Source organism: Punica granatum, chromosome 3, assembly GCF_007655135.1.
Source record: "Punica granatum isolate Tunisia-2019 chromosome 3, ASM765513v2, whole genome shotgun sequence".
In the NCBI taxonomy this organism is placed as follows: Eukaryota; Viridiplantae; Streptophyta; class Magnoliopsida; order Myrtales; family Lythraceae; genus Punica; species Punica granatum.
The window spans coordinates 36,699,343-36,724,147 of NC_045129.1; the positions used below are offsets into that span (position 1 = coordinate 36,699,343).

The following is a 24,805-nucleotide window of genomic DNA, read 5'->3' on the forward strand; positions in this document are numbered from 1 at the left end:
TTCATACTTTTAGGAGGAATTGTCTTATTCTAAATTTTTAGATAATATTACAACTTTTAAGTAAACATTCAATATGAAAACATTTCGTGCGCGAGAGCAATTCAATGCCATAATGAGAATTAGATTGATCAGATAATAGATTGAGCATATTTCATAGTCCCCCAGAAAAGAAAGCAAATATTCTTTTTTGATATGTACCATAGTCTTCGAAATTCAATAGATTCTTACTAATTCAATTATAGTCGGGTATGTCCATTAATGAGGTAAAGTTCTCTTAGTATGATTTATTTATTCAAAAAATTCGAACTTGAAATATTGTTTAAGAGAAATTAACGCCGAATTACTTGAATTAACCCATGTTGATTGAAATTGAAATATTCAATAATGATCAGTTGCCCATAATAGTGCCTCTCGATAGTGTATAACCTAATCAAACATATTTATTATTATATATCATGCTTGTAGTTGTATATGTCTCCTCTCATTTGAGCCTGTGAATGTCTCCTCCCTTTCTCCCATCTCCAAGAACACTAAAGAAGTTTTCTTTATTAAATAGAGTTCTAATAATAATATTGGAATAAAAAAGAAAGAAACATATTATGCATTAAAAATTTAAAATAATGCCACCTTTTTTTCGGTTACAAAAATAATACGACCTTTCTCCCGTTTTGACCGCAACCCCCACATTTGTTCCACTTCTATTTAACCCCAAAACTCTCTCTCCTCGTCCTCACCCAAACCCCCACATTATTCCCTGCCCACTCTCTCTCTCTCTCTCTCTCTCTCTCTCCCCCCCCCCTCTCTCTTTCTCTCTTCCTCTCTCATTGAGAAATGGCCGGAGACATGCCACTTCTCAAGCGCCAAAGGGAAGAAGTGGAAGAAGAAGAACATGGAAACCTAACCCTAAAACAAGAGGCAGAACAACAACAACAACATCATGAACAAACCCTTAACAATAAGCGCCAAAAGTCATCTTCCTCGTCCTCGTGTTCTTCGTCATACAATCACATACTCTCCTTCCTCGAAGAGGACGAAGAGAAAGTGTCGACGACCCACCAGGACCTGTCATCCCTCATCACAACCCTCCAACAGGAGCTCTCCCCCTCCGACTCCCTCGTCGACCTGTTGACTTCTTCTGCCACGACGATGTCTGAATTTGAATCTGACGTCGCCTCGGCCGCATCCGAGGAGGAAGTTGATGACAGGGAGAGGGTCTTCAGGCACTTGCTCGAAGCCTCCGATGACGAGCTTGGCCTCCCAACCAGGGATGAGGGAGCCAGCAGCAGCGGCAGCGCATTGGAGTCTCCGTCGCTGTTTACTGTCAATGGTGGCAGTGCAGACGCGGAGGGTTTGACTTTGACGACTTTGACCTCCATCGATGGGCTGTGGGAGTTCGAAGATGAGGCTGCCAACTACTATGCCGTCTTGCAGTCTGAGCTTTTCATGGAGGGAGATGAGAATGGGGTGAACTATTAAAGAAGGAATGGGACTTATCCAAAAAAGGAAAAAAAGAAAGAAAGAAGGAATGGCCCCGAAGAAGAAGAAGATGGATAGTTCGGGGGGTTCTATTGGAAAAAAAGAAAAAGTTATATGAAGGGTGAAAACGAAAATATGAAAAAAGTTTTTATTTTGGTTTCTGCCCTCCCCCTCGTGTAAATGAGCATATTACCCCCAACGTAGCCTTGATGAGTTAATTTAATTGTAGAAGAGAAAAAGAAATTATTCATATTCCATTTTTTGCTTATTCTCATTTTCTTCCTCTTTTTGATATAATTAAACTTCAATTGGTCCATCCTATTGGCCGTTGGTCTGTTTATCTACCGAAAACAAAAAAGCAAAAAAACTTCAACTCTTAATTGAGATGGAGAAGGATGACAAATAGCTAGATTGACGAGTACAAAATTGACTCGTTAACCCTAACTTAAGGGAAAATGAAGTTATGCATGCAAAAAAAATTTTATTGAGATACTTATAGGTCATCAACACTTACACATATCATACAATATGTGAAATAAATAACTTTAGCGATATGAAATCTTTTATCAAATTAATATGGGAAAAAAGACCCTCCAATTCTATCATTATTTGGTTGTTTAAGTACCTTACAAACTTCTAATAAGCTAATTCATCACTCGCCAAATAACAAATGCATTTAGCAAGTACAGTTATACAGTTCAAACGATGACGCAATTTGGTTCATCAATTTTATTGATGTTAGTTGCAAAATCTCACACGCATTACATAATTGTAAAGCATCATCTCGGCATCTAATAAAAGAAAGTCTCTGTTGATAGCGCTTGATTTCATATTCAATCTAAAATATCGAAAAACTCATTTCTCTAACTTTTAATTTTTTAAAATGCCTATGTGTCATATATATACATTAGAATTATGAAAGCCAGTACATAAATGACATTTTTTTAAAAATAAATTTATACAGTAACTGTGCTGTTCATTACTTCCTAATTTTTTCTCTTCTCCACTTTCTCTTATGCTTTCCTCTCCCTTTCTCCACATATATTATCATTCTACGGTATGTGTTTCGTTGAATTTATATAAGTGGCGCTACTAAAAATATCGGGATGACTAAGAGGCGGATCCCTCGGTATATAGGTTTACCGAGGGATCTGAATCCCTTGGTAAATTGGGCCATATTTTTTATTTGACATTATTTATCTATATAATGCACGTGATATTTAATTGAAAATAATCACATCGTTTATTTGACCGATCTAAATAAATTTTAATGTAATATAATTGAGAATTTTATAGGCTCTCCCTTATGAGTCTAAAACATGTTTTCCACTGCTATTTATTTTGAGGTTTTATTTCTAATATTATTTATTTCATTCATTCTTTTTTTTAAAACTTTTCATATATAATATTAAAATGGTAAGTAACTATAAAATGCATCTACTTATAACTTGGGCTCCAAGCGTAAACATAATTTTTGTTATAATGTTTACTCGCTCCGAACGTAAACATTATATTTATATACTTATATCTATAGATGGTTTTCAAAAATCCAAAATTTTGAATATTCAAATTAATTTATTTCATATTAACGATAAATATTTAAAACTTTTAATTCTAAATTAAATTAATTTTATATTTAACTTAAAATATAATATTCTCTTCAACAAATATAATTTATATGTGATATATATCCCTATAATTATTATTGTAAAATAAATATTAATTTTCTCATTCAATATTTTATTTTATTTTACTTTTTATTAAAAAATTCATACTTTTTTAATTTACCTAGGAATTTTCCCTCGGTAAATCCCTAAGTAATATTTTACCGAGGGATTTTTCCCTGGGTAAAATTTTAAAAAAATTTAAATTTTAAGTAGGGAAATATCCCTCGATATATTATTTTTTAAAAAATATTTTTTTTAATTTTACCTGAGGAAAAAATCCCTCGATAATCCCTCAGAATTTTTTTTTATTATTTTACTGAGGGATTCCTCGGTATCCCTCTGGTATCCCTCTGTAATCCTTCGGTAAATTTTTTGACGGATTATCGAGGAAATTTTACCGAGGGACGCAATTCCTCGATAATCCCGTTATTTTCAGTAGTGTGGCACTGCACGTAATGCGGGCACAACTCTAATTTTTCACGTTGTTTATGTTTTCAACTCTCCACAATCTGCTTAAACTTGTACATTGGGATATAACATCTATACTTGTATGTTTGGTAGAACTTTTACGTGGCATGACAGGATGCTAAGAGCCCCAGTTGCCATGTGAGGGAGGAATATTGAATGTATATATGATCCATCCGCATGTCATCAAATTACATCTCAGAAAAACCGATATATATATGATAAGAAGACCGTGGTGTACTCAAGCTTTTTGATCGTTTGACGGATCGAGCTAATTTTCATGGTGGTTGACAAGAGCTCGATCTCATCAAAATTTTATACAATCGATTTCACGAGATTTAAAGTTCTCCTTCATGTGTAGGCAAGTAAATAGGCCCTTCTGTTGGAGCTAGGTAAAGACAATTGCGGTCTGTTTGGTTTCAGAATTAAAGTAACTTTGATTTTGATTGTAGAAAATGATAAATGTTATGTAGTGTGTTGAATTAAAGTTAAAATTAAAATTTTTGACTTGGAAAACGTGTATTTTTTGTTGTGTAGTGAGTTAAGTTAAAATTTTTGTAATTTTAACCCTGAAAACAAACTGGGATTGATATTTCATTTTCCTAATTTTACTATGTAAACTCAAACGTTGTCTTGGGGGGAACATTTACATGTCATCGTCCATATTTTCTCGATCACTTTTGCATTTCACAATTGCGTGCAGTTCACGAGGGTACTCTTTTTTTTTTGGGGAATAGTGATCACGAGGCAAACTTTGATTTATTGGTGAAGTAAACATGTAAATCGCACTGAGGCTGAAAAGACAAGGCATCTAATTATTCTAACAAAAAAACAAAGCATCTAAATCATTTTTAATTTTGTAAAGGCATTTACTTGAAAAAATAAAAAGAAAGAAAAAAAAGGGTAAACTGTACTGGTGATCTAAAAAATTTTATAAATGTTTTAATATAATACAAAATATTTTTTTTGCTATTTGATGGTACAAAATGTTTCAAAATTGTTTCACTATAGTACAAACCGTCATCTCGCCATTGACGTCGTCAAACCGACGCTGATGGTGCAAAATCGATTTTTATGGGACGTTACATGATGGTGTAAAATGTTTTGAAGTTGTAACTTAATAGTACAAAATGTTTTGCGTAAATTACATGATGATGCAAAATTTACGAATCTTGTAAAAGACGGATTGACGGCGTCAATGGCGAGATGACGATTTGTACTACACTGAAATAATTTTGAAACATTTTGTACTATCAAATAGTAAAAAAATACTTTGTATCATATTAAAATATTTATAAAACCTTTTGAACTACTAATGTAATTTACCTAAAAAAGGCACTCTCATCTTACCCCTCCAAAAATTTAAAAGAAAAAATAAAGAAACATTAATTGATTGCTGGCACCGCAAGGCACTCTTGGTTGCTAACCTGCGCCCTGGGGCGCCAATGTGCTTATGTATTATTGAACTTACCAAAATGATAAAGAGAGAGAAAGAGAGAGAAAAAAACTAGAGAGGTTGATTGGGTTTAAACCGATCAAAGAAACTTCGCTCAATTGGTTTGACTGTTGGACTGTTTAAAAGTTGGTTAATTGATTTGGTCTAGGGGTGTAACTCGTGAAGAGTTTCAGTGTCAAATACTAGTTCAAGATTCATCTTAGCTCTGCTACTCTATTTCTACAGTTATAGCTATCTCTACATGGATCGAGCTATACTTTGCTTCCAGATTTTTACTGGGGTCCACACAAAATTTAGTCGCAAGAGGTTGAAAACTAACAACAACTAAAATGATTTCTACAAGTATATTTATGGTGATTTGATATGCTTTAGTAATTTGTATTTTCCTTTATAATGATTTATGTGGATTTACTATTTTTTTGAATTATGTAATGTACTTTCTTGGACATTTTCCCCTTGTACCCGTTTTGTTATTAATTGACATTCATTGATTTAAAAAAAAAGAAAAAAAAACTAGAGAGAATAAGGCCTGCTTGGTTGAGAAAATTTCTTGTGTCCAACTTGTCACGTAATTCGTACTTTCAATAGGGTGAAATGTTACGAGAGAAATGAGATTTAGTGTAGCAATACTGATCAAATAAATTCTGAAACGAGACCTTTCAGATTCAATGTTTACCGATGCAATCTCTATTGCTCGTTCCGTATCTCTACCAAAATTCATATGCTTTTTCCTACTGAAAAATATGCAATCCTACCAAAAGAAAAAACATGTCTTTTTGTAGTCGAAATAAAATACCATGAGCCCTCGTTTCATTATCGAAAAAATATATATACTATGAGTGTATAAGAGAAAGAGTAGAGTGAGCAGAAGTTGAGGCAATGATTATTTGTTTCTATGGCCTACGCTTTTACTTAGAATAAAGTCGACCATGCATCACAATCATCACAAGCATTCTTTGTTATTAATCCAAATCACGTTAATAAGGTTGAGTCTTGTTGCTGCTAGTACTAACCCGCACGTCGTGTCAAGGACAGACGTGCTATAGCTTGCGAAAAACGTTCGGTCGACCAGTACAGTACGGTTAAAAAACCATAATAACGCACACACAATATGATAATCTAACGGTCGATATTAACTGAATTAATTTCATTCGATTATATCATGATCAATGAAGATATATGCTTGGGACCACACGATCCAAACGAATTAGATACGATGTGAGAGGCTGGGGCATGTGGGGGCCACGACATTATGGGACTAGATTGGCAATGCCCTGTCCCCCATGTATGTCCATGTCTTACTGGCTCATCATTAACCACCCCATTGAAGACACCCCTTGGTGATGGATGGAAACATATGGAGTGATAAAGAATTTAGATGGCTATATAAAAAGAACAAGAAAAGTAAAAGGAATTGCATGCTCTTCTCATGCTATATATTATCTTATCCGTACCCCTGCTTAAATTAGACTAGATACCGGCTTGTGCTGCGTGTAGGCAATATTTATCTCGTTAACACGATCAACTCTAACTAGGTTTCTGCAGTTAGAAGAACTTTCGCACTCGGCAAATTGCACTGCGATACATGAATTTCATACTCTCTAAAATCATTTCGTGACCATAGTAAGTCGACCTCTGACTGAGTTTAGATGGGAAAACACAAACAAAAAAACATTGGAGCATGTTCTCTGATTTTGTTTTTCTTTTTTTGGGGTAGGGTTTCCTGAGGAGAGGACAGAAAATCCTAGGAGAAAAGCCTTGTCCATTACATTTGGATAAAGTTATAAAATCTCTGGTGGAGGGGAACACATAATATGTACTGATGGTATCATCCAGCAAAAAGAAAATGTACTGATGGCACATATAATATATATATATATATATATGTATGTTTCTATTTATATCTTTATAAGTGGGGGATATTTTACCCCACAAACAAAAGAGTTGTCTCTAACGAGAAGATGCTCCACTTTCAATATTGAATGGATGCCTTTAAGATTTTTATTCCGTTGTACTAAATCGATACGCCCCTCTTATAATCGAAAAAAATATGAAAGCTTTATATATGTGTTTTGTATATTTGTGGAACTTATATTATCAACACAAAGTGCTTTTTAATTAAGAACTAGGAAAAGAGAATCCGCATTTTGTTGCAGAAAAAAAAATTTAAGTATTATTTGAATTATTATAAATATTTAATATTAATAAGTAATTTTATTATTATACTTTTACCATGATTACATATTATTTGTCGTTGAAAATATCTTCTTAAATTAGATTATATTTCATAAACATATTACATATGTATGAGTTATGAAAGCCAACACTCACTGAATGAAAAGAATTCAATTTTTAAGGAGTTTTCAATTTAGATATTTAAGTTTGTTGAACACATTGGAATTAATTGACTATTTTATATGAGGTTTTCAATAATTTGGTTATTTATGAAATATTAATGATAATAGCAGTATATATGTACGGATCTTATATCAGCTTGAGAAGATAATTAATTTGAAAATAAGAAATAAAAGTCCTACATATGTTTTTTAAGATAGGGCGGTAAATTACTATCTAGAATGAGTTACAAAATTTGAGCGTTTGGTTTCAGAGTTAAAGTAACTTTGATTTTGATTATGGAAAAAGACAAATGATTATGTAGTGTATTGAGTTAAAGTTAAAGTTAAAAAATTTTACTTGGAAAATGTGTATTTTTGTTGTGTAGTGTATTGAGTTAAAGTTAAAGTTAAAATTTTGTGATTTTAACTGCGAAACCAAACGGAGCGATATATGTTTCTCATAATTAAAAATGAAATTATGGTGATACTCGTGCTATATCAACGTGGGTTGATAAAGATGAGAGTATACAAAAATGATAATAATTAGAAGATAACTACTTGTTTTAGTATGATCTTATCTGTTTTGCATTGAGCCTTATCGTTCCTCTTCTCTCTTTTATTTATTTTAAATGGACAATGATAAGATAATTCCTCATCTAAGAGAGAGAAGAAATGATGAGAAAGAATAGAAGGATGAGAAATGTCACAAAAAAAATTATAATAATCAAAGATAAAGGGAAAAGCTAGTCCGTTAGGTTGCTATGTTGAGGTAAATTCCTTTCAAATTATTTCAATTAAAATTAAATAACAATAATAAACCTGAGTTTGTTTAAGTGGTATGACACATCTTTCTTATAAATAAGATTTCGGGATTGAGTTCTGTGAATGGAGAAATAATACAAATGCAAGTAAATCGTTAGTAGGCCAATCTAGCTTGCTAGGATTATTCAAGACTCATTGAATTTTTGGATATCCAATAGTGTACACCGGGAAAAAAAACTAAATAACTACAAAATGGGTTAAAATAAAAAAAAAATAAAAAAAATAAAGAGAGTGTGCCGTTGGGGAAAAAAAGAACTCCCAATTACTCGCCTCCTTGGATAGACGGACATGCTTTAAAATTATTAAGATTAAGATAATTGGTTTTCATCGTGAATAATTTGGATAACTTATAGGAAATCCTATTAGTAAAAAGAAATTGGTATTCCAAATGGATTGGGTGGATGACAAAGATATCATAATAGACTTGCAGAGTCAATGCCAGAAGGAGCAGGAACAGTCGATGGCAGATAATTAAATCATGTCGGTATCAAGAAACTTATTAAGTTAATATGTCAAGCGTTATTTGGTTACGCTCGCAAATCACACAGGAAAAAGATACACATTTATATCACTTGCTGACTCATCATATCATGGAGTCATGGATGCACATATGCATGTGTGATCGATTGCATTGGAATTGTCGGTGTAATTCATATGAAAGTGGACCATATTATTAAAAGTAAAATTTAGAAAAAAAAATTGATGCAGTACAATGATAGATGTTCTTATTTAAAAAATTAAAAAATTAAAGAGGTTTCAAATTTGATTCCCGTGAAGCGGACTATTTATGTCCCTTTCATTGAACTTTTCATTTCCTTGAAACTAATAGATTTCCTTGTAACCGATAAAAAAATATTCAAATTTTAAAAACTTTGGGATCAAAACTCAGAAGTACATATGCGGTAAGCAAAATTTTCAAATTACAACCTTATATTTTTTTAATCAACATGTATTTTAATCAAATACAAAAAATTTCTACTCTATTAATTGTATCTAATCCTCATAAGTATTGTTACCTTGATCACAAAGTATTTTGAGTGAGTTTTAAAATTTCATATGATAGATAAAATTCGTTTTTTAACAGGGCAAGTCCTTGTCATGGTTTTTCGAATCAAATTCCACCACCATGCATGGACAAATGAACCTTGCTTACATGTAAGGGATAGATGGAGCGACACAAATTAGGCAAAGTGGGATACTTTCTTAGGACGGCTTGAAATTGAAAGGGCGGCCGTGCCGTATCCGTTATTGCTTTAGCGACTTTATGAAAAGTTAATGTATGCAATTTCGTATTGGGCCAGTCAATAGCTTTTCAATTCGGCGATTGGGCTAAGTCAATTAGTAGTTATCTAAAAGCATTGATATCAAAATTAATATTTGACATTTAAGTTTTGATTCTTCCTTTCTTGTCCATAAAGCGCATACTAGTTTGATTCTTATTTTCTTTTCCTCGAATAATTCCCGAGTTCAACCTATTTGTTTATCCACTATTGATTTTTCACTCTGTATATTTTTGAGACACTCAAAGAGAAAGGGAAAATCCAAATGAAATATTTGGATATAATTATATTTTCAGTTCTCGACAGGACGATCTCTTACATAGCTCTCCTCTAACGTGCAGTGAGTGACATATCGCTTGGCATCGTCCTGAAATTTGACGGCGTTAGTGATATGGAAGAAACGATCCGATGGTTTCTGTTGCACAATCTATCGGGAATAACTGGAAACAACTCCACCGGGGGGGGGGGGGGGGGGGGGGGGGGGTGAATTACTCTGCCCACAAACTATAGGGCTAACTTGAAATTAAACTTATTTATTTATTTATCTATCTATCTAGTCGTTTATTTATTGATTCATTCAATTATTTATATCTCGGGTAATGCATCTTTCGCTATTCCCCGAGACTCCACTTGTTCGGCATCATATGAGTTGGCCTTCTTTTAATAACATTTTTTAATATAACCATAAAGATTTCGTATCTATATATCTGAAATTGTTTAATGAAAACGATTGAATTAATTTATATAATTACTATAGAGAGTGACTTGGATTTGCCATTATATATATATATATGTGTATATATTGTCTTTCAGTTTTGGCCGACACAGAATTAATGCGTAATTTTCACCTTTTTCTGAATATCTAATTTATTTAATGAGTCCATTTTCATATGCTGCATAAGGAAAATTTTATATATATCGGTTGTCTAACTATTATAACCACTGGCCGGGCTACTCATTTCTTTACTTATTAGATATGTATTATATACAGTCACTTTTATTATTGAGGTAGCTAACTTTATGCCAATTGATTACAGATAGTTGTAGTACCCAAATAAAACTATACAATAATTATTCTTTTCAGTTATAAAAGTAGGTCTATGACTTTAGTATAAAGAAATATAAATCTTAATAGCTAATAAAGGGATATGAATAGTATTATTGAGTATTAAATCCGTAATTTCTTGATTGTTAGGAAAGAGCGTAGTTCACTTCGCTATACCCATTTACTATGCAATAGTTAATTAAATGTGAACTTATTTAAAAAAGAAAATCGATGTACCGCAATTTCTATTTAATTACACGAGGAGTTAATGGTAGATTTAAGTCTACCGTTGTAATTATATATATATATATATTTATATTTATATTAATATCATATTACCCTGTCAAAGTACGGTTAATTATTAATGCATATGAGACATATCATTATCTAGTCGGTCGGTTCAGCGAATGTCCATATAGGCCTCATGATCAGGAAGCTGGCTGGGCTTTCGTGTAACCAATCTAAATATCTAAATCTATTCAATCAGTGTTGGAAGTTTTCAAGGCCAAATCGTGGCTATAAAAATAATTCTACAGGTTTGTCCCCTTGGGAATTATAATTCCAAGAAATCTAGTGATTTATAAGTGATTGGGTATCACAATCCATTAGTTCGAACTTTTTGTTTGAAAATGGACCCAATCACTTATAAGCGCAGTGAATTTCTCTTTAATTTTTTCGTGTAGGACAATATGTCTCAACATGTCCCTTTTAGATATCAAGTCTTTTATTTTAGCTTTTATAGTTCTAAGTGTTTACTCCATTAGATACTTATGATTCAAATCAAGACTGATTGTTGACCAATATTGATGTAAACATAAATGGTGTTAAATTTTTCCCACTTGAAATAACAGTGGTTGTCCTAAAAGTTTTTATTTTTTGAATTCGAGTCCTATAAGTTTAATTTTGAAAAAACAGTCATAAATTGATACCAGCCATTAACAGATGATGATATGGACTTAACGCCGTAAATTTTTTTAAAAGTTTATCTTTTATTTAAATTTAAGAAATTAATAAAATATTTATTTTTTGAAAAAAATTAAAAATTAAAAATTTTATAAAAATAAAAAAACTACATTAAATAAAAATAAAAATAAATTAAATTAAATTAAATTTGCCAAAGGTTCTAATTTTTTTTTAAAAAAAGGGGGGGGACGATCATAAAGGGTGTCCCTTTTAGCCAGAGCCTCCGACGACCTCGCACTACTCGATATCTTGATAATTATCTAGTCCCTTCTCATTCTTCGACGTGTTTGAAAATTATCCTTCACTTCTAATTTTATAGTTATTTTTTAATATTAATTTTCTTATTTATTATTTTCTTAACATTTTATTTTTATTTAATTTTTCTGTATCTTTTTAAAAAGTTTGAACTATTTATGAACTTTCTATAATCATTTTGATTTTTGATTTTTTTTTGAATTTTCTGTATATTTTAAGAAAATTTTCAAATTTTTCTGTAAATTTAATTAATTTATGTAATTGTTCTGAATTTTTCCTCTATTTTACTATAACTGTTAATTTTTATTTTAAATTATTCTCAAAAATTTTTTAAAAAATAATTTTTTGAATCTTTTCTACTTTTTATTTAATTTCAGTTAATCTTATTCAATTTTTAAATTTACTTTTCTAATTTTTATTTTTTAAAATCTTTATGAATTTTCTGAAGTGGCGTGCGATGGTTAGTCCACGTGTGCCATATTAACTACCACTTGTAAGCTTTTTTACGGTTTTAAGTCCACATCATCGTCCGTTAAAGGCCAGTTATGGAATAAACTAAGACTGTCACTTTTTGAAATGATTTAAAATTACTTTTTCCAAAATTGAACTTATAGAACTTAAGTTCAAAAAATGAAAAACTTTTAGGACCATCCTTATAATAGGCATTTTCAGTACAAGTGGAAAAGATTTATCGCCGTTTACGTCCATGTCAGCACTGGTTAACGGTCAGTCACGATTTGAACAATAAGTATTTAACGGAGCAAACGTTTAGAGCTGAAAAAGTTAAAATGAAACTTATAGGATTGAAAAAAAGGGCAAACTTATCGAACAATTTTTATCATTCTTCCCATTTAGTTTATAAAATTAATATTATTAAATACGGTATGATTTGTCTATTTATTTTCTTACGCTCCCATCACGCGTGAACTATAATATTCTTTTGTAAGTTAATCACGTGGAATTAATTAATTAGGAGATATACGTGTATATGGAGTCTTAATAAAATGACATGAAAAAGCTAATTTGGAACTAATAGGTCCTAAGTTTAATCATCATCTATGTGAACTATATATATTATTTATTTTTTCTTTTACAATATACGCGTGGGCTAGAATAGTTTTGAAAGTTTATCTCATGGAATTAATTAAATAAGAGGTATGCGGGTGGTTTATCAAACTTCATCTAATTTTAAAAATTTATCTTATTAGATATATATAGTGTGGTTTATTCATATATTCTCTTGCATCACTTTGTCTCGTTTCATGTAACTTATGGTTCAGGTTCGCTACAGCGACTGTAGAGTATTATGTGATGACAAGATTTCACACCAAAAGAATATAAAAATCTTCAATCTTTGTTAAGAACAAAGGATGATGCTTGTTGCCAATTTATAAATACCCCGAATTTTGGGTGTATATATATATCAAATATTTCGATTTCATTTCAATTGAATTGTGTACGTGTGGAGGTTATACATCCACTTCATTGCTTCCAGAACCCCACATGGACAATCCAATCAAAGTACCCCAGCAACATGTACGACTCTTTGCAAAGACGCCCAAATTGGGCCGAAGCAACGTTGTCTCATTGACTCCACAAAATCAATTTCTAGGACCAGAAAAAAAAAAACATAAACAAAAGGATTTCAAAAAGAATCCTCTAAGGCAGTGAAGAATAATTCACGAGAAATTTTCAAGATAACCAGAGACCGAGAATGGGGACTAATGCAGTCGTACTCGTTATCGACTTGAGATTAGAAAATTCTGAATTAAGATTTCATTAATAAAACTTCTCAGTTCTCATACCTTTTTTACTTTTAATTTTTCATATTTTATCTTAGGCCAAGTGACCGAAAATGTTCAGAGGTATTATCTATCATTATAAAAATAAAATTAAAAAAATTTACATACATAAAATAATTGAGTTTGCCATTCTGTCTACTCAAGTTTTTATACTAAAATTTAGTATAAAAACGTTTTTTTATTAATCGAGGTCAATGGACTTCCAGATACTAGAGTATACATTGAAAAATTAAGACGGTCAAAGTATGGAAGCTGTAGCTTTGAGATTATATGTGGAAAAATTCAAGCTGAAAAACCTGCCCAAGAAGACCTCATGATTAGAGTGAACAATTCGAAAGTCCATGAGCACCATATGACCATACAATTCACAATCGCAATCATGAACGTACCTCTTCTTTTCTTCGATGAATAATATTAATAATGTCTTTTTTCTTTTTGGAGTGTATTTCTTTTTTTATAATTGTGAACATGTATTTACCGTTCGTACTTTTTTTTCCCGACTATACTATGTACTATGTAGGACTTTCATGAGTATTCACGAGAGTTATTATTATTATTTTTTAAAAAAGAGTATATTATCCATAGTGGTGGGCGGCAAGAATTGTCAAATTTGGAGTCTTATTCATGCAGGTTTGAATTTCCTATAATTTTTTTCTCTTTTGAATCAAAACCATGGATTCAAACTAGTCTAGATCAATAAAGAATTTGTATCCATCTATAAATTGGCAAACCTGGAACAGCCAACAAGTGATACGCGACAGTAACTTGAAGTGATAATCAAGGTCGAGGTCAAGGTCGTGTCGACGTGTACACTACTCGCATTTGAGTGTTGCAATGAATTAGGTCATAGAAATCATCATGAATTGTTGTGTTGATCAATTGCAAATTGGGCTAATAGAAAACATCACTAGACACAATATGCAAAAATGTACGAGAAATGAATCATAAGCTATCTTGTGTGGAGTCCATGATAAAGCCACTTAATAATTTCAATTTGGGCGACTAGGCCCATTACTGATAGGCTGGACCAAGAAAGCCCAAAGTCAGGCCCGTAACAAATTTGGATGATTATTAGGTCACGCGCTAATCCTCATTGATAGTTGGATATGGGCTTTGTCTTCTCTCTTAAACTTCGTTTTCTTTCAAAACGGTCCCAATAACGAGAATTGCTTGTCATCTCTTTCTATTCCGCCGTACCAAATATGGCATGGTTCAGACACCTTAACCTAGCGATGGACAACTAGCATATCTCTTATAGACACCAAATACCTAATTTAATTCATATGATAGTAAAGTAAAGATCATAGCCATACCAACATTGGTTGGTTGAATTGGTTTGACGCTTGTTAACCTTAAATAAGGTATCGAGTTCAAGTATTATAAATGGTAAAAATCCATATTGTGAGAGTTTTAATCAGCTTAAATTGGATTAATTTGAGCCTATTGGGCTTCCGAATACCAAGGTGCACGCCGAAAAAGATCATAACCACACGAACTTAACCTTGAGAGGTATATTTGGAATTTGATGCGTATGAAGTTCTCGATTCGATTATTTAGCCAGCAGTTGAACTTAGTTAAAGATATTCCAACTTTCTTGGTTACTTGCCAAAAACTAGATATATAAGCTTGATAATGAGATGCAGCAGCCAGGAAGACAACCAACAATATCTAGCAGCATGAAGAAGTGAATCATGGCTGCTTCTAAGGGACAAGAGCAATTCGTAAATGAAAACTCGAACATCACGCGCATACACAGGCGAGAGCTTAGGAAACGCATATAGTTAGGCCCCCGCGAGTTATAAGCATACAGTCTTAACATATTATCCAACTGCAGGGTAGGATTTCATAAAGGACATTATTGCTATTGCAACTACTTCAGTATCTGTAGTCATCGTCGAATATCATGTAGTTGTTGCTCCTTCTCGTTCTTGCCTCCCGATCAGCCTGCAGAACGAAATAACAGAGAGACATAAGAAATCTTAGCACACATGTACATATTATGTAGGTCTTTGTATGTTCTAAGTGCAGGCAGAGCTACATACAGAACAATCTGTTAAAGTTGGAAATATTGATTTGCATGTGAATATATATGCACCTTGGCTATGAGCCTCTCGAAGGCTTCGGGTCCGTGCTCTTCGATGTACCTCTCAGCAGCAGTGAGAACATCGTCTTGCTTGCGGAATATGTTTTTTTTGTGCGGGATGTACCACATGGTTGTCGACTGCGGGTTCATGTAAAATGGCCGGATGAAGCGCCGATAAACATGTGCCGCCCCATTGAAGTGCGGCAACACCAACCAGCACATGAAGATCAGCTTAGCGTACGGCCAAATGGGAAACCTGAAACCGATTAGAGACTATGAGACCAGACCAGTATTCAGTATGCATAGTCGGAAACGCACGTAGCATTACTGTACCACTCGATGAGTTTGGCGAAGGTGAGCTCGAAGAGGGTGATGAGGGAGTAGAGGACCCAGTAAGTGAGCCATTGTTGGTCGTCCGACCGGGACTTCGTCTCGATAGCCTTGATCGAAGCGTACAGAGGAAAAACAAGACTGACTAAAGGCCTGCACAACAAACCGAACCGGACAACCTCGGAGTTAAAATTTCAAGCGACCCTATAAGTATAATTAAGGAGGAAATAAAAACATTTGCGCAGGTTGAGGAGGGGACTTAACAGAGCAAGAACATCGAAGTTCTTGGCCACGACTTGGAGGAAGTTCCCAGAGCCCCCCATCTTTTGTTCACTGTTGCTTTCTGTGGGTTACAGAGAGGATTTTACAGATCAGAGATGAACTGTGTCTCAGCCTCGGGTTAGTGAAAGCTGAAAAGAAGAAGAAAAGCGACCTCCTTTTTTCTCTTTTTTTCTTCTCGAGGAGCACACGAGGTGTACTGTTCTTGGCTTATTCCCGCTTGAATCTCGATTTGCTGTGCTTTGAGTGAGTTTCGAATCCCAATTCAATCAAGTAAAGAAAAGCAAAGTTTGAAAAGTAGGGTAAGAGGAGGGAATATGATGGAGTGAAGTGTCTTTTTCTTTTTTTTTTCAATTACAAAGGAGGTTCATGATCTAGTACATTGAAATAGAAATATTAAATATCTAATAAATGAAGTATTAGTAATTTCACTGAATATGGAATATGAGACCTCTTAATTATTAAGTATCACTTTGTGATTCCCTTATAGGCTGAAGTGTCCTTCGTGTCATTGTAGTAAGGGAGCTGATTTTCCGGAGAGAACAGAGGAGCACGAACATAGAGGCACCGAATTCGTCGAAAATTATTCGGTGCGGTGAAGGTGTATCAAGTTCTCGTTGAGCAATCCTATATGCAGTTGACACGTCATGATCAGTGGATGACGTGGCTCGATAGAGAGCAACCATTGGTTAATTTGGTCGAGGGCGTAGCGTATCGCTATCTCGGTGAAGGGAGATGTGCGTCTTTGGCGCGGGAAAATTTTGGACCCACCGGTCGCGAGCCGTACGGCTAATCAACAAACCCTTTGTTAATGTCTAAAATAAGTTTTTTTAAAAACAGAAAGATCATAAAAAGAATGAAAAAAGGTCTTTCAATCGAAAGAAATGGAAAAAACAAGTCTATTTCTTAAAATTTTAGAAGCAAATAATATTACATCCATGAATTAAAAGGAGTTTATATGGTCAATATGAAGTATTATCTTTTTTGAACTTTTCGAACTATGAAGTATGAACTAAACTATTATTACCTAATTACATAAAATTTGTGGTAACTTTTCCGAGTTTTTTAGTGTAGTATTGATATGTTTTTTGAATGCTCATTTTGAAGCGATATTTTATTTTATTTTTTCCGGTCGAAACCAGCGCGCTCTTTATTGATAATAACCGACCGAATGCAACAAGTCCATAACATTTGACCGTCATTCCATACAATGCAAAGCCCAAAGAGAGGGCACACAAGCCCAATTAACAAAACATCAAAACTATTGCACTAGACATGAATTAAAACTCAATACCCCAATCAGTCAGTAGCCTCTTCTGTGCAGCGTTTCTGATTCTTCTCTGCAGTATCTAACAGGCAGGGAACCTTTCTTAAAACCACTGCAGGTTAGTATCTCCTCGACTTCTTTCTCTTGAAGCCCAGCTGATGCGGCAGAGATAACGGCAAATCGGTACCTAGAGAAAAATAGGTTCTGATGACTCTATCTCAAAGGAAATGGCCTCCGGAGCAAAACACACGACTTCGCCGTGATTTTTCGATATGTAAGGCCAATTTCATTGTTTAGGGTCTCAAACGGGCATTTTATAGTTATTTGGGTGTTTTTACAATTTTAGAAAAGTTTATTTTTTTCATGCAATTTAGGTTTTTTTAATCCCTATTTAAGCTTTGTAAGCCGTAGGGCTGAAACAGTTAATTCGGATTTATCAATAAAGTTCAAAGCTTTCGTGCCTTTTTACCCATTCTTGGATTCGATCCGAGTTGGATGCCAATTACCTAGGAATTCGAAGAATCAATAGGAGATTGAAGGTCGTAGTTCCGGTATTCGTGCCCAAATCAACAGGTCTGTGATAGGTTACTTGCGTGTACGCTGTGTCACCAGCACAATAAAGTTGTCTTCACTGGATTTAATCGAAGCCCTGACATGAGATAAAATCTTTTGAAGATGTCCATAATAGCTCGTAAAGAATCAGAGTCCCCTTTAAGGAAGATTAGGAGTTCGTCTGCAAAACCTATATGTGTCAAGGCAACCTTCTTGCGCCTAGGATGATACGAAATTCAAATTCCATGGAGAGGATACCTATACTTATAAATAGAGAGGTTAAGTGTGGAGAGGAAGATGAGAAAGGGAGAGGAAATAAATCGGGAGAAAAAGTAGGAAATGGATTTAGTATAGGTAATGTATAACTTTTCAAATACCATGGGCCTCAATGATGGGCCATTTTTCAATGACGAATAACTGTAGAAATTATGGACTTTGAAGCCCAGCTTAAGTGAAAGGACAACTTTTGTACATGTCCCTGTTGATGCCGCAACGCACCAATAAGAATTTGCACCAAATATAAAGCCCATAATGTACGATTAATTAGACCCAAATAACTCTTTATATAATATAATATATATGTATATGTATATATAATGACCAATGTCCTCTCAGTTAGCAAATTGTAGCATGACGGTGCGATAAAAAATAATTGGCGTCCTCATCGTCAGAGGCAAACCGATGTCCGAACGGCATTAATTAGTGTTAGTCAATAAACTGAAAATATCCGTAATTTCGCTTATAAAATTCATATCATGAAAAGGCATATTACATATTATAATAGCTATTACATTTTTGTTCCCAAAAAAAAAAAAGAGGCACCTAAACACTAGATCACAATGGGCGTCTGCTCCTTTATGCAAATGCCCTGGACGGTGATCTCCGGGTCTGGGAGATGATCGAAGATGCAAGGGTTGAGCCTTGGATGTATTGACTGAGAATTTAGCGGCTAGTGAAGCCTTCGATGTCATACATAAATTTGATAACCCAGCCAAGGTTATATTTCAATGCACCAACAATTAGTTAATGTTGTATGATAGATATACACGAGTTCAAGATTTTCGACAACCGGGTCAATCAACGTATAAATCCGTTTGAGTCGGCCATCTAATTCGGAAGGCTTGGTGTCACCACTCTAGTGCGTAGAAGTGGTGGAAGATTCGAGTCAGATCTTTGGGAAGTATTCATGTAGCCATTTGAATGCATTCTCCAAAGCCAACCCTCGTATCACCTGGTCCAACCTTCTCTCATCGTCGTAGTGTTGGACAGAAGTATGCTTATGTGGGAATGCACTTGACAAATACTTATAAGACTATGAAACGCACAAGTATTATATAAGACTATAAAGAAAAGTATTTTGTTTTGTAACCCCAATTCATCTTGTATGCATATAGTATCATATACTGCATGATATAGTATAAAATGATAGACTATAAAAAAAGAAAAAGAAAAAAGATCATGTATATGTATGCACAATTTTAATTGATTTCATTACTGCTCAGAGGAGAAGTAATAGGTAGGGTTAATATGCTACTTGTGTAAGTGATATGGAAACTATCTAAATGCTCATTTCCGCTCATGTTAATCATATCCAAGATCCGATCTTGATGGGAGCTATACCCGATCCCAACTAAGGAATCAATCTTTCGCAACGCAAAAGACATTGTGCATCATGAGGATCATCATAATCTTATGAATGACAGAAATGTCTTTGATATTGTCAATGACAAAAAAAATATCTTTGACACTGTGAATGACCAAAAAGAGAGCTTTGCTGGATTCTCATGAAGATTTTTAGTCAAAGTGATGCGTAAAAATAGAAAGATTTTCACATGAGTGTCACATAAATTTCAAATCTATGTAACACCCAAAATGGTATAAAGTTAAAATTGATTTCTCATTTGAAAATTGTTTCCTTTTCCATTTTCTTTTCAAAAATGGATAATTACATAGATTTGAATTTTATGTGACACCCATACAAAAATCCCTCATAAAAACAACCAAATGGTAATGAAATTCCTGCTTATTACGATTCAGGTCATTTGCAAATGAGGCTTCAGACCTCTTCCATTTTTGTTTTTTTTTTTGAGTGATATGTCGGTTGCTTGTAATTTGCTGTAAGACATCTTTATTAATGTTACTTCGTATGAGTTATAAAAAAATCAAATAAAATTGTTTTTACAACCCGTAACTTATTTTGTTTGGACCATTTTAAGTTAACAAACATGAATTAGAAATGCTACCGATGTGACGGCTCATTTTGTAATACAATCTTTAATTTCATAATCTTCATGCAATTAAGTTGCGGGAAGTAATTTTCATATTGTGCCACTGGCATGAGCCTCTTCTTGTTTGAGTTTTGTAATTTTTTACGCCGTATATCACAACATTTGAGCTCGACAAGGCGCAAATTTTTAACTGTTTACATTAATAACTTGTGAAGTAATGTATAGAGAAAAGTTAAATGATATGATAGTGAGCCGTATATCGTTAAAATAATCGCAGAGAATCATTGAGCCAATATTATATTTGCAAAAGAAAAGCATGAATAACGTTTTATCAACTTCTATCAATATACCTTACAAAAAAAGGGATCTCCGTTTCATCAGTAATTATCTTTACAATTATTAAATATGTATTAAAATTATTAAAAATGGTAATATATAATCTTGATACCGAGTCCCTTCAATTTTCTAAATATTTTATAAAACGTTTCTTATATGTTGTCATTGTTATTCAGAAAAAATAAATAAATAAATAAATAAAATCAAGGCATATATATTACCTCTGGGAATCTGGAAATTTATGTCAAAGTTGGTTCAGTTTAACGTGATGTGTTATATTGATGTCCAATGTATAATATATTTTTTTTCAGCGTAATTATATTGGCGTCAAATATTTGGAACTTGCATTCTCGATAGCTTAGACAAAATATATATAGTTGTTTTCCTCAACGTAATTTGATGATCACATTTCATCATATGGTAAATTTTCTTTTGATAGTATATCGAAATACATTTAAATACGATATATTGCTTATAAAAGTTAAATCATGTAGAAATACATAACGCAATATATGCAGACTAACACCATATAAGGGCTAACACCTTACTTTCAGGTGGAGGTCATGCTTCCGTGCACCATACTTCCTCTTTTGAGGATGAAATTTTCTTACATTTTTCCTTTAAAAAGACCGAAAAATAATTCCTTTCATGGTGAAAAAAAAAGACCCTCTTTTTTCTCTGTAACAATGACTGCCTTTTTCAGCAAATAACATGCGAACAAATAGATGTTTTCATATTTATATTTAGCGTAAGAAAAACTTATATTACGCTCTTTCTCATGCATATATATAGTTCTTTTTTTCTCTAACAGGACAAAGCCGCATTAATCCCAATACTTCTGATGTTCAGAGTGGATTCAATAATGTTCATAATTCGGAAAAAGAGAGGATATATTGCAACTTGTGATGGAAGCATATATTTGGTCTTTTTTTTCGGGTGAAAATATATTGGTCACTTACATAGAGAGGAAATAGACAATATATATATATATATATATATATGTATGTTATATATGGATACATGACAGAGCATCAAATTAATGTACACATGATATGAAAATCTGATAGAATTCTTAAATGTATGCCAGAGATATGTACATGCATTAACCAATCATCGTGGTTCTCTGTCATGCACGGGCAACACAGGCTGGATCAAATATATACATATATGCACACACACATATTTGCACATTTATATTTCTCTCTCTCTACATGCATACAAATGTTATATGTGGATATGGATATGGAAGTCAGGATTTGAGCTGGTTAACTAAATGAATGGATATTACAACCAAAAGAAATTAGGCCCACATGAATCTATACATAGATATACATGTGTATAAGATGGAGGACACTGCTGATCAATCCTTTTTCATCGCTATATGGAACGGATATGAAATCGATAGGGCTGTTGCTATATAACCCCAGCCATATGTTTTTTTTAGGACCGGCTGCCAGTTTATTGGTCCCAAAGACGGAAACCTTAACAAATCTTGGACATATTTGCAGTGGATATTCATGATGCATGCTAGCTAGCTTTGATCATATTTGTAATGTCCACAGACCAATAAGATGACCGATTCTGTGTGATTTTATCTGGTCTCCTACATGGCAAAAATGGAACTTGCAAGGATATATAAAAATATAAAAATATATTTCCTTCTTTTACTTTTCTGGGTTGAAATGAGACTACATTCTTTTTAAAAATAATTTTTGGTTATAAATTTAAAAATAGGTTTAATTGGATGCAAACCAGGAAAAATCAGCTAAAAATTTAAAATATGATAAATATTAAATGACAGAGTGACTGTAAACTGCAATATCATAGATTCAATAAGATGATGAATAATATACTGGCAGCCATGCTGAAAATAAGAGAGGAGCGTGAATTTATAATATGATTCGAGTATCACCGTGATGAATCATGACTCATAATCATGGCAATTATATTGCAATTGGAAGAGAATGGAATTATGGGTTTGTTGGATCTAATTGAGTCGAGTAAGGTGAAAATGAGCTTTAACATATATATATTGAGTTCCTTCAATCCAAAGATATGTGTAAATTTTAAATATGCTTAATTAATATAATTTCCTTTGGTTTTCCTATTGGAAAATTCCATCACAACAACAAGATTTAAGGGCCAAACACACTGCCATTAGAATTTAGAACCTTAATTAAGTCAAAAACACTCATATATTAACACTTCCTCTCGCACCTGAAAACCCTAGCTAAAATTCCATAACACTAGCCAGCTAATTAACTACCAGTAGTGTATCACACACCAGAGGGATCACATCATATATATCAATGACCCCAATGACAAATCAAACTTCCCCTATCTCTAATAAATCCAATTGACAAAACTTCGGATATTTAATCTTTTATGCATATATTAAGAGAAGAATTAAGGACGGAAATGTGAGAAAAGTAGAAGCATCGAACCGATGAAGCCATAAACATCCTTTGATTGAAAACTCAGGAGCGATGGCGGCTCCTTGTATCCCGACCTTCTTCTTCATCGTCGTCGTCATGAGCTCCATGATGTGGGTTTGTCGCACTGGCTGGGGACTCCAACCCGCCACCACTAACGGGGACCGGCCTGAACGCATTCAGAGCCGCGAGCATGCCCAGGTGGCTGTCCGTCACCGTTCCACCACTGCCGCTGGCCATCGGTTGGCTGGACAGTAGAGCCATTGGGGTGTGGAAGTTCATGAAGTGGAGCCCGCTAGACATGGACCCTCTGTACATTGTAGCAGCGCTGTTGTTACTGTTACCACTTCCACTAGGAGTAAGCGGCCACAAGGGCTCCCCGCTTATGACCTGGTTACTGCTCTGGTTCGCGAGCATCCAAAGCGTCGTGGAAGGGACGACGGTAGCATGGCTCGTGCTCAGGCTCGAAGTCTGGCCCGTGCTCGACTGCAAGAGATAATTCCCCATCTGGTGATGATGAGTGCTGTTCTGCTGGGGCTCCAGTTTAGCCTGTAGCATCGCATTCATATTATACGAACCCTCACCGCCAGCACTAGGATATGCGATCCTGTCATCGAGGCTGAAGTTCCTGAGCTGTTGGGAGGCAGCGCCGGGGAAACTAGGGTTTAAGTAACTCCCACTCCTCATGAAGTGGGAGGGGGCCGACATGCTGGACCCCGCGCTGCGGAGCGAGATGTTGAGGGAGGTGAAGTTGGCAGGGATGGTGCCGGTGCCGGTTGCAGCGATCACGGCAGGCTCAGCCTGCTGGAGGAGCCACTCAATGGTCTCGCCATCAGTCTTGTGGCCGAGCTCCCGGGTGAGCTGGAAAACCCTGGCTGCACACTGGGCAGGCATCCGGATCCGACGGCCACGGCCATCCACCTTGGTGTGGCGGTCCTTGGTCGATGCCCGCTTGGGGGCGGGCTTCTTGGCTACAGGGTCGGAGAGCTGGAGTACTCCACCAGGGGTGGAGCTTGGGCGGCTCGTGCTGGGCTCTCCGCTTCCTCCAGTGCCGCCGCCGCCGCCGACAGGGATAGCGACCGGGATGGAGGAGGAGGAGGACGAGAGGGAGTGGTGGCGGGGGTGGTGGAGGTCGAGGGAGTCTCTTCTCTCAAGGAGCTGTAAGGGGAAGTTGGGCCTGCGGATGCCATTATCTTCATCCATGTTTGGAATTGGAGCTGATATATTATATTTGTTTATGGAAGAGAAAGAGTATCTTTTTTTCCCGTCTTTGCTATCTCTCTCTCTCTCAGTACAATATCTGTAGCTGACCCTCAATTCAGTAAACTCAGTGGCCTAGTGGGTCTCTCTCTCTCTCTCTCTCTCTCTCTCTCTCTCTTTCTCTATCTATGGGTTTGTCTGAGTGAAGGGTAGAGAGGTTCCTTTCAGACGGGAGCTGGCAAGGGGGAGTTTGTTTTCTCTGTCTACAGAGAGAAAAAGAGAGAGAGGGGATAAGGGGAAAGGGAAGGGGAGAGAAGGGGAAAAGCTTGAAGCAACAAATAAAATGAGTAGGAAGGAATCATCATATGGGGGGATGAGATGAGCTGTTGGAAATGATATTATTTATATAATCCTTTCTTTTATATGGAAGATCAATTGCTCTCTCTCTCTCTCTCTCTCTTGGAAAATTGAAATTTGAACCCTAGAAAGTTCAAGCAACATCTATCCTAGTTGTAACATATCATGAACTGT

The 24,805-nt window shown here is 34.7% G+C and overlaps 3 protein-coding genes across 4 annotated transcripts; 1 reads left to right on the forward strand and 2 right to left on the reverse strand.

The window, feature by feature from the left end:
• The first annotated feature begins 728 nt into the window (after positions 1 to 728).
• Positions 729 to 1,750, forward strand: LOC116199926. Of its 2 annotated transcripts, XM_031530517.1 has the most exons (2): positions 729 to 1,287; positions 1,330 to 1,750. In XM_031530517.1, exons 1-2 carry the CDS (start codon positions 832 to 834, stop codon positions 1,474 to 1,476), a joined length of 603 nt encoding a protein of 200 aa, XP_031386377.1. In that variant the 5' UTR covers positions 729 to 831; the 3' UTR covers positions 1,477 to 1,750. The 2 variants fall into 2 exon arrangements, with proteins under 2 accessions (XP_031386377.1, XP_031386375.1); XM_031530515.1 differs by having other exon boundaries at positions 735 to 1,750.
• A 13,398-nt stretch (positions 1,751 to 15,148) lies between these two features.
• On the reverse strand, positions 15,149 to 16,405 carry LOC116199942 (HVA22-like protein c). The gene is made up of 4 exons (XM_031530533.1): positions 16,245 to 16,405; positions 15,984 to 16,133; positions 15,663 to 15,906; positions 15,149 to 15,511 (listed from the first exon to the last, which is right to left on the reverse strand). Exons 1-4 carry the CDS (start codon positions 16,301 to 16,303, stop codon positions 15,443 to 15,445), a joined length of 522 nt encoding a protein of 173 aa, XP_031386393.1. The 5' UTR covers positions 16,304 to 16,405; the 3' UTR covers positions 15,149 to 15,442.
• Positions 16,406 to 22,679: 6,274 nt separating this feature from the next.
• Positions 22,680 to 24,651, reverse strand: LOC116199874 (transcription factor TCP15-like). The gene has a single exon (XM_031530444.1). It carries the CDS (start codon positions 24,275 to 24,277, stop codon positions 23,120 to 23,122), a length of 1,158 nt encoding a protein of 385 aa, XP_031386304.1. The 5' UTR covers positions 24,278 to 24,651; the 3' UTR covers positions 22,680 to 23,119.
• Between the last annotated feature and the right edge of the window lie 154 nt (positions 24,652 to 24,805).

Bases quoted from the DNA above. Each gene is read 5' to 3' on its own strand.
- LOC116199926 (XM_031530515.1), top strand. From the start codon at position 832: ATGGCCGGAGACATGCCACTTCTCAAGCGCCAAAGGGAAGAAGTGGAA.
- LOC116199942 (XM_031530533.1), bottom strand. From the start codon at position 16,303: ATGGGGGGCTCTGGGAACTTCCTCCAAGTCGTGGCCAAGAACTTCGAT. The intron at 16,134-16,244 runs GTTAAGTCCCCT...TTTGTTGTGCAG, and splicing joins AACTTCGATGTTCTTGCTCT to GCCTTTAGTCAGTCTTGTTT. The intron at 15,512-15,662 runs GTGCATATATAT...TTCGTTCTGCAG, and splicing joins TCGAGAGGCTCATAGCCAAG to GCTGATCGGGAGGCAAGAAC.
- LOC116199874 (XM_031530444.1), bottom strand. From the start codon at position 24,277: ATGGATGAAGATAATGGCATCCGCAGGCCCAACTTCCCCTTACAGCTC.